We start from the raw sequence: 10,720 nt of genomic DNA, 5'->3' as shown, positions 1-10,720 counted from the left end.
TTAGGTTTTGCCAGTGTAGCTGTGTGTCCTTACATGGCATGAGTCTCATGAACTCTAGCTACTTTTGTAATATAATTATTCCAAAAGTAATATTATTATTACATAATAATGTTAATATTATTATATTATTATTATTGTAATATATTTTATAATATTATGCTGATTGTAACACACTTTTTCAGAAATAAAGTTATAATATGTAATTTCTGCCACTAGTGATTGCTCAATCAAAACAATAACAAAATACATAGTTTGATGAAGTTATGAAGTAGTGTGGGATCATAGGAGATCGCCACCAGCTGAGAGACCATGACCTCCGGCAGAGGTCATGTTCACGGACAGGTGAATGTGTTCAAGTACTATTGGCGTTCAGTCACGTAATGTAGTTTAATTCGAATGAAATTGCCACAAGTAACAAAACAGCTTTTGCAACCTTGCAGTAACATTAATATTTCAAGTAGGTCAGTAAAAGTTTTGAGTATGAGTATTTCTAACAGCTAAATTAACCTCATATGTTACAGTATTAAACATTGTAGAACGTACTATTGAAAAACAATGCAATATTAAAAACAATTCATCCATTCAAGGGTGAAAAAGGATGCTAAGCATTAAAATTTATAATTTGCATCATTGTCACTATGGTAACACAACTTGTTGACACTCACACTTTTTGCCATCATGCCCTTTGACATGATGTCACCATGCCCAGTGATGGAATTCATATGCTATGTTGACTGGTTTCCGTGGCTCTGTTCTTCATCAGTTTACCTGGTACCGTGCGAGAACGTTGTGTTTTTCACTGCTCTCTCCGTGCGTTTTTTTGGCTTCTGCTTTTCCAACATGCATTGCATTGTCGTCTCACCACCCTCTCCAAGACCCTGTGAAGGTAAATATTTGTTAGTTACTTCAACTTATCAGCTGTACCATTACCTCAAAGAGCATGTTGAACAAGGGCTGTGATGTTGGAGGGTAGGATGTATGTTGGAAAAACTAAACTTTGTAATTCCATTGGCCTTCAGGTCATCTTGGAGCCCAACCGGACCCTGGACCCTCCCTCCGGACGTCCAACTCTGAGGTCAAGGCCGCTGTCGACTTCACCCCTGCCTCGGCCCCGCCCTGGCGGGTGGTGGTGTCTGGCTCCTCCCTCAGAGCAGTCATCACCCAGCTGCTGACTCAGGTAAGCTGTCCCCCGGCCCCAAGGGCACCAGTAGGCTACTGTCCCAGACAGTGTCTGTCTACAGTACCAGGGCAGACCCTGGGCATAGGCAGTATAGGCGAATGCTAAGGGTGCATCCATCCGCAAGGGGCGCCAAAAAAAATAAATAAATATATATATATATAAAAAAATAAATATATATATATATATATTATTATTATAGAAATACAGTAACTCTATTTTGTTTATCTTTAATGTAGGCCCTGCTGGCTATATAGCCAACTGGTCACTTTGTCGGGCTCTTGTTCACCTTTCTATCTTTATTTCTCTGGAGCTAACTGTTCCCTATACATACTGTAACTCCGCTTAATACATGGCTATTGATTTAATTTATTGACTTATCGAAGCAATATGTGGTTTTAAATGTGGTTTTATTATTTAGTAAATCAGGACGTAGCGCGTTGCCAAGCAACGTGTAAACAACTTAACCGGAGTTAACTGGTCATGCAGTGTTTGTTTTTAAAAAAGAAAAGGAACGGCAGCTCTCAACCTAGCTGGTCCGCTGCTCAATCCAAACCCCCACGCATCAATGAAAATCAAAACATGTCTGCCAGTGACGGCTGGTGCTAAAAAAATCTGGGGGGGCGCACTGGCGGGCGGGGATTACAACACAACAAACTACTTGAACATAAATTTTGCTCTCCTCTCCTTCAGGCCAGCAAATTTTTCAATGACTTTCTGATTGAAATCTGTCATTTCACAAACAAGTCTCTTTTCCATGGAGAGCATGGCCAGTGCATTCAGCCTCTCCTGGGTCATGGTGTTTCAATGCTAACTCGGCCAAAAAACTGTAGCTTCATGCTGTTGTCAAGGTGGCTACGGCTACTTTCATGCCGTTTGCATTTTTCAGAGAGATGTTTCAGGTCTCTGACCCCAGTTGTTGTCCACAGAGCTTCAGTGCCACTGCCAACACTTTGAAAAAGCAAGCATGGAAAGCAATAGAGAGTATTGCTAACTCCACATCCAGCTAGCCAACTGTGTTTGGTGTAACACAAACGGGAGAAGCCTCTAGTGTAACTCCTTCCCCTGTCACTTGCCTGCTGCTGGATTTGTATATCAGGCTGCTCCGGTCCAAGCTCCTTTATTCTTTTTTTTCCTCCACCGAACGCCTCGAGGAAGGATTACTGCGTAACGAAACAACCGAATTTTCGTTTGCTGTCGCCATGTCTCCTCCTGTCTTCTCGTTGTTGTTTTTTTCTGTCTGCTCCGTGTGCGCGTGGGCGTGTCTGTCGCTCTTTGAGTGACAGGCACGGCTCCGTTGCCAGGGGAGTGACTTTGACTGACATTTTTCATTCAATCAGACTGGATGAAAAATGAGCCCAAGCACGCTGATTGGCCAGGGGCGCAGAGAGCTGCGCCCGGAGGAGAATCTTGAAGTGACCAATTAGAGACCAGCATGAAGTCACATGGAAGCCAAAAGTTTAAGAGGCCACATACACACTCATTTGGCCGGCGCCCCTCGCTATTGAAATGCATGAAACAACCCAGAATAAACCCAATATTGAATGGAAAGGCATAAAAATGTAAAAGTAAAACCCATTGTATGAGTGAACACTGAACAGACGTGGTAATTACTTTTTATTATGTAATTTATGCTTACTGTGTCTATACTTTTTTCCTGAAATTTTGATGGGGGCGGCGCCCTAGCGCCCCCTATTGACCGGCCGCCACTGATGTCTGCTATGTACATAGGTCCATAACAGTTTGTAACCCACAGTAAACTGGGGGTATTATCCTTAAATTATCCAATGCATTGTAGTAACCATTGTTGGAGCAGTGTTTATTCTCAAGCTGATTTGGATGATAGTTTGTGGTTTGCATATCTTACATTTCCCATATCTTTCATATAATAATATATTATTGTATTTTTTTTACACTTCACTTGAGTGCTTGAGAACCAAACTAGATAACCATCCTACATTTAATTGTATTTACCATAATTAAAATCTGAACTCATATCTATTATTTTGCTTATGAATGCCTTTAGTAAACATCATGCATTTCTTTGCAGTATTTTGTGCATACCTTATTGTATGAGTGATTCATTGTCACTGTTTTTTTTTATTATTATTAAACGTTCATTCCGCAGTATTTTGTGCATACCTTATTTATAGTGTATTTATGATTCATTGCTCGTTACTTGGTTTGTAATACGTTTTTTGTGTGTTTAATTTTCTATCTAAAATAAAAAATTGGTCAGGGCCGGCCCTGTACAGTACTGTTGTCAAAAATATAGATTTTTTAAAATAGATGAATATCTCAATGCTCTGTGCGACGGTGTTAGCTAAAAGTTAGCCATAACTCAACAGCTAGCATGTAAAGCGGAGAGACTCCGTGACAGGTTTTCGATAGAGAAAGAAAACGGCAGGAGTGCTTTTTAGAAGTACTTTGACTTTGAGGCAAATACCCTAGAATTGTCAACAACGAATGTACACCCATATGCAAGAAGAAGGTTTTGTGTTTCTTAACTGCTTTTGCTCGCAAATAACAACTGAAGAAAAAACTTCCCCTCATCGTTTAACAACCAAAAATGATTTTGAGTTTGATTTGATTGCATAAAACCACTATAACAGATAATCCAGTGTCTTGGTTTGCAACTAAACATGATGATTTTTACAATCATAAGGAAATAGGACAATCTCCTTTAATCAGAATACATGTCCTTCATCGCCATCTGCTGGGAATCTGGTGTATTTGAGAGTGTCAAAATTGTGAAAATTGTCTCACATTACTTCAGGGCTACCTACTGATAATGACCAACTGGTATTATTTCAGGTGGAAATGTAATCTTCCACTTAAGCTGTGTTCCAGCTTTATTCACTCTAACCAAGTTGTATCGGCATTGAATATTTCACTTGCACAAGAATCTTTCTTTGCACACCATGATGACATATTATAGCCATTGCAGTTGTGGAAATATACTCTTTTTACTTTGGGTATGGGATTTTCTTTGGTTTTCCCCCTGGTATGGAAAATAGTATCCCATATCGTTTTTTTCACGGTATTGTATCAAAGTTAGAGAATCCAGTATCGTGGCAACGATAGAGTCATTCACTGAGATATGGCAGGAGGTATTCAGTTAGAGCCAGGTAGCTGTGGTTCAAAGGAAGGCTCATTTTCCATCAAAGCTGCGGAGGAGCTCTGCATCAGCTCCTGAAGCCCCAGGTTGACTTGTGTCTACCACAGGGTCTAAACAGGTGTCTACTGGTGTTGTGCTCTCCAGGTCAGCCCTGGGTCCCACCCTCCTGTGTGGTGGTTCACCATCTTCCAGGAGGTCCACCGCCTCCTCCGGTCCTCCTTCCCCTGGGTCAGGGTGAGGGTGGACAGGCAACAGGCCAACTGTCTTCTGCAGCCCATAGCTCATCACCAGGTCTCTATTGTTGAATAAGATGCTTCATATTGGTGACTTATACGTTTTTTAAGAGAAAAAAGCAGATTTGAAAACATTGATTTGTACTCTGAATACGCAAAGTTAAATAACACATTTTGCAGTGTTGTAACATACTTAATTTCCATATTGTAATGTTTGCTTGACCCTTTAATGTTGTCATTTGCATCGCTACTGTGCAAAACACAAATTCAACCCATAGAATCAATTGGCAAATTAACCAAATGCTTTCACAGAGGAACATAACATCAAAATGACAAATAGGTCCTGTGTGAATGCCAAGTGGCAGCATGCTTATGTTTTCTGGGTCCTTCTTCCAGCTGGCTAAATACATCATGGCCCGTCTGGAGAAACAGTTGATCCCCTGGAACGGTCTGGAGAAGGCTCTGCTCACCACGCCACACATCTTCCAGCATTACGCCGTCTACCTGGTGGCTAATAGCATAGCCGGGCTGGTCCCGGATCAGCTAGCACCTAGCGAGAAGGACCTGCTGGTCAGTGAAAGGGCTTTGAAGGACATAGTAGCATTTCATTTTTGGCACCAATCGTATTGCATATCTGTTTGAAAGTTTGCTAATGAAAGCGATAGTTCACTTTTACTGATACTGCTTAGAAATAATACGATAAACAACATGAATACTTCTGAATACAAATAATTAGGATCCAAAAGATGAAATTCATCCGGGTTGAAATAAAAATTTAGATTTTTGAAATAAAAGCTACCCATATATTTTATATATTGCATCCGTCCAGAGGATGGAGTGTACGCTGAAGAGCCTGCCTCCCGGCTCCATGCTCACCGTCAGCAGCGACCTGGTGGACGACCTCATGGTCAAGCTGGTACTGAGGCTCCAGCCCCTGAACGGCGAGGGCTACAGACCGCTGAACCAGCAGACGCTCCTGACCACCACTCTCAAGGTAGGTCTAGTAGCAGTAGTGCTACGATTACTGCTAGGGCTACTGCTTCTACTACAGCTACTTCTACTACTACTACTCCTACTACTTCTACTGTTACTATTTCAACTGCTATTATTACAACTACTACTTCCACTTTCTACTACTACGACTACTGCCACTTCTACAATATATATAGTATGTTAGTAATATTACCCATGCTACTGTTAGATTAGGTGCTTCAGTCGACCCTGCTGATAATTGTAGATATTGATAAGTGTCGTACAAAACCATACGTCCTGCTCCAAACTTGTTTGCTGCCTTTCTTCTTCTCTCCCTCTTCTTTGTTAGTGCTATATAAATAAAAACAAAGTTGCCTCACTGTCCCATCTTTCATTTCCATTCATAAACCCTCCGGTCCCCTCCATCTCTTCTCCTTCCCTTTCTCTCCCAGATGAGTTGTTTCATCCTGGCCAGACTAAGGAATATGCCCGGCATCACCGTGGACACCAGCCTCCCTTGTCCGTGCTGGGACATCAGGAGGCTTGCCATGCTGGTGCATTGCGGCCTTACCATGTCCTTGGGGACCTCTCTCCAGGTAGGATTGGTTGCCGATGAATGTATGGTGGAGGAGCACTGGCTGAGGGCGTCTTCTCTCTTGTCTCTGTTGAAGGGCCCTAATGTGCTCGTCTCCATCCTGTGGGAGGTTGTCGAGGCCCTGCTGGCCCGGTACCATTCAGACCGCCCTGAGGAATCCTCCATCCCCACCCAAGGTAACAGCTTCAAACAAAGTGTTCTAATTATTAATAAATCCTTATTCAAAGAAATTCAAGAAGTTGAAGGGCAATTGTTGTTATGCCAGTTTAATTAAACAACTTTAGCAATTGTAAAATACATCTCTTTAATACTTACCATAGTGAAATTCATTTCTGCACCATTCGAGGAGCCCTTGACAATGTGTTGGATTGTATTCAGACGTTGCTGTCTTTGACTCTCTTGTTGTTCTCCTCTCAGTTCCCAGGGTGATGCAGAAGGAGCAGGAGATGGAGGAAGAGCTGCTCAGCCAGAGACTTCCTGAGCAGCTCACGGAGCAACTCTACGGGACGTTTGGCACGTGGGTCCAACACGGCAAACTCTTTGGCAGGGCTCTCCCACCGATGAGCACCGCAGAGCAGGACCTGAGAGGAGGGGACGCAACCGTCCTCAGCAACACTCTGGCTGACGACCCTGTCGCTCTGGACCCCAGTCTGGACGCCCCTCAGAAGGCGCAGCCCGACAGCCACAGCCGTTGTGATCCGTCTGTGATGGAGAACAGTAGCTGTGGCCCTGTCACTGGAGATCCCCTTCCTCCAGCAGCTCAGCCAGAGAACGGAGAGTCTAACTCCGTCTCCACAACCGTAGGTTTATCATGACACAACTAACCAAGACTGCAAGTCTAGCACCACATACATGTGCATAATAGCAGCTCGAGAACACAAGATAGTAAAATCAAAGTAGTATTGAACCACTGATTTGGTTTTAGACAGGCTAAGCAGTCCAGGTGTCTTCCTCTGTAAAACAGGACCCGGATGTGATCCAGCGGTCCACCGTTGGATTCATTGTGGCCCAGCTGTTCAGAGGCCGGGATGAAATGTCCTCCCTGTCCCACATCGACCGGTACCGGGCCTTCCAGAACCTGGTTGTCCGAGAAGTCCACCTCCTGCTGCAGGAGGAGGCCACCATGAACCAGGGCAACCCTGGGTTTGAGCGGACCCTGGAGCGCCTGAAGGACCCCGTGCAGGAGGTCTGCTTTAGGTTTAGTTATAAAACCAAACAACAAATTCAATTTCTTTAAAAGGGAAGAAACTGTAAAGTACAACGGTTCGCTCTCTATCACATCCATGCATTGTTAACCTGCATGGTTTTCCTAATTTAATAAATGCCTGCAAGGTGAAGTTGGCAATTTGCTTAGAAAAGTAATACATTTCATAAAACATGACTTGATGATGTACAGTATATTGTGGTCCTGTTTTATGTAGAAAGGAGGACTTGGTCAAATGCATAGAATACTTGTGATTTTATAATTCGGATAGAAGGATTAAAGTTCAGGTCATTCAACAGGAGAAACTGGGTCTGCAGCTTCGCTGGGTGCTTGAGGATAGGCTGAGAGAGGCCTTGCCCGGCGTGTGCCTGTCCAGGGACGGGCTCATGAAGGACCCCCCGAACACCCTGCTGGCCTGCTCCCTGATCGCCACAGAGGTCCTTGATCACCTGAAGACCTCTGTGAGCTCTCCTGACTACAACAATGAGGCAGAGGAGTGTCTTCACGGGGAACAGTTGTTGGCCCCCACTAAGGTCAGTCATCTCAGATCCTGGTGTAACAGTCCTTCACAAAGGCCCTGACGTGGTGGGCTACACACAAAGAAATGTTTAAGATAAGCCTATTACCTTTGCCCCGGCTCATAAAATGAGCAGACCATAATTTGTTTGTGAATGTTCAATGTCTGCTTACTGGCTGTCTTGACACGTTCGGAACCACTTTCAACGCACATCCAACGCCCTTACGTTGCCTGATTTGTGCTTCATTACATGATCCATTACGTTAAAACAGACAATACAGCATGCTGAACAAAGACACTATGACACTCGCTTGCGTATTGCTGGGACCCGGTAGATGTCTTAACTATTCAAACATTATTACTTCTACAGCCAGTCAACCTTGAGAAATGTATGATTAGCAAATATACAAAATACTCATCAAACTTTGATTGTTGACCGGGAACTTTAATGTTTCTTATTTTTATTATTGAACAGGACCCCCAGAATGCCCTGCTGGCCCCTAATGACCCGGACCCCCAGAATCCCCCTGATGACTTCAAGGGAGCAGAGGAGTGCCTCCACGGGGAAGACACAACGTTGGTCACCTCCCCTAAGGTCAGTCATCTTAGTAACTAGTGTAGCAGCCTATCACACAGGCCACTACGCGGTGTCATTTACAGTAACAAAGGTTCCTGACATTCCCAAGTATAACCTACAGAGTGCTGCCTTCTGGCTGAGTCCTTTCAGTCTAACAGTACATGATGCAAAAAGCAACGATTTTACATATGGGTGATAATATGATTCCAAAAAAGTTGTTACTTAGAACCATACCAATTTATGTTTTTTTTACTGAAGGGAAGCAAATGGATGATATCCATCCATCACCATCATAGCCAAAAAGCAAAGCTATATTATATTGTATATCGTACATAAATATGGAAGATATTATTTCTGCAGATTGATCATTAATGTTCTTTGTTTGTTATTACTCAACAGGAGACTGTGGAGGTGAAGAAGAAAAAGAGGAGGTGGTCTTGGCTTCGCCGGCTCTTCACCTGCAAAAGAAAATAAGCACGCCACTGCTTGTATATAACTTGCATTTATTGTTTTTCTTATTATTGTTTTATACCTTGATTTATTTTGTACATTTTTGGAATGAATTATTGTGCTCAAATAAATGTTTCCCTGAATTCTCTATACTATGCATAAGACTCTAAATGGCAATGTTAAAAGGCATTTAGCTTCGAGGACCTGTGGTTGCGAGGCCGTTTCAAATAAAATTGTTGGTGGGAACTCTACAACAGTCATTTAAGCTGTGCTTTTCATGTGCATTGCCATGTCCGTCTATGTGGCAAAGGTACGGGGAGCTATAGGCCAAAGCATTAACATATTTTCGCAAGGCATCTGGGAGTTTGTTGCCTGTTTATGCTTGCGAGACACAACAAACACACACACACACACGCACATGCACACGCACAAACACACACACACACACACACACACACACACACACACACACGCACACACACACACACACCTCATACTGAGTTATCGGTCCTATAAAATAAAAATAAAAACTTCAGCTGCTCTGCTCCGTTTGAAACTTATAATTGTTATCTTAGACTTCTCACGCTTTAGGGGCAGGTTGAAACAATTAGCATGAGCCGGATATTTGCTTGGAGAATGGTATTCAACTTCCTTATGGCAAAAGTAAATCCATATCCCACATCTGGCGTCCGTCGTCCAAAAGTCAACCAATTATTTGCTTTTGTGTTTTATCGTCGGGTGCCTCTGTGTTATCGAGTGAATCCTTTGGGAGCGATGCAAATTCCATCCCATCAACAGTTGCTGTGATGCATCCTTCTCCTCTGCCTGCTGTGTTGTGCCCCAGCAAAAATCCCAGTGTACATTGTACTCTATAGGTGTACATGTAACACTCATGTCGGGGTATATATAGGTCCAAGAGTTCAGTGTTCACTGAACACTGTTAGAAGAGCAAAATATGTACTCCAAATTTAGAGTTACATTTGAACACTTTGAGAGTGCAAATGTACTCTATTAGTGGTACTTTTGGGCACTCATTCAGTGCTTCCTTACACCTGCAGTGTAAACCTCGAACCCCAGAGAGAATAAATATGTACTCCCAAGTCAGTGCTTTGTATCACTTCACAGAGCTGATTATTTAATATTTCTAGAGTGAGAATGTACTCTGACTGGTGTACAACCAACACCTTTGAGGTGAATTATCAACACTTCATGAATGAATGGTCTACACATTAGATTCTTGAAAACATTTTTATTGATGCTGCTGTGGTTGTTACAGTAAATAAATAAATGTGTCCCTGTCAACCAATTAAAGGGGAATTCCGGTGTAAAACGGATTTGGGGTATGATTTGTATGATAACGAGTTGAAACGTTCGTTTTGGAGCACAAAAAACGCATATAGACGCTTTCTTCGGTTGGCTGTTTCTGGCCGATTCTATCAAAACGCTATAAACTTGGAACAATGGGGGCAGTGGTTATGGTAAAAACTAAATGGCTATTTTAAACCATTTAAAAGGCTAGAAGTAGCCCGACACTTCTTTGGTAGTTCAATAAGGGTATTAACATATAAAACGAGGCATTGAGAACTTTGTAAGTGTACAGATTGTTTATTAAAAAGTACATTTTATACACACAATACCATCAGTAGATCACCCGTCGACGCCATTTTGTTTTCAAGACTCGATAAGTAGATTGACAAACACAGAGATTGTGAAATCCATCAGCAACACACAAGCTCTGGCGGCATGCCATGGGACCTTTAAAAAAGAAAAAAATTTATCAGGATACAATTACCCTGTGAAACTTCACTACACGATCCACAGCTTCCCGGATACTGATTTAGACAGCTCCCTTCTTTCCACTTGGAGGTGGTGGCAGG

At 42.6% G+C, this 10,720-nt stretch overlaps 1 protein-coding gene across 1 annotated transcript; it reads left to right on the top strand.

Annotated features, from left to right (window-relative positions):
* Nucleotides 1–495: 495 nt before the first annotated feature.
* Nucleotides 496–9,103, top strand: LOC115552717 (uncharacterized). The gene is made up of 11 exons (XM_030369015.1): nt 496–886; nt 1,020–1,177; nt 4,440–4,586; nt 4,925–5,098; nt 5,358–5,522; nt 5,953–6,271; nt 6,513–6,895; nt 7,060–7,281; nt 7,599–7,832; nt 8,292–8,411; nt 8,793–9,103. Exons 1-11 carry the CDS (start codon nt 679–681, stop codon nt 8,865–8,867), a joined length of 2,205 nt encoding a protein of 734 aa, XP_030224875.1. The 5' UTR covers nt 496–678; the 3' UTR covers nt 8,868–9,103.
* The last annotated feature ends 1,617 nt before the right edge of the window (nt 9,104–10,720 follow it).

The sequence above is a fragment of the Gadus morhua genome, chromosome 10, assembly GCF_902167405.1.
Source record: "Gadus morhua chromosome 10, gadMor3.0, whole genome shotgun sequence".
NCBI lineage: Eukaryota > Metazoa > Chordata > Actinopteri > Gadiformes > Gadidae > Gadus > Gadus morhua.
Note: the sequence above shows the minus strand (reverse complement) of the source record. Positions and strands in the feature narration are given on the sequence as shown.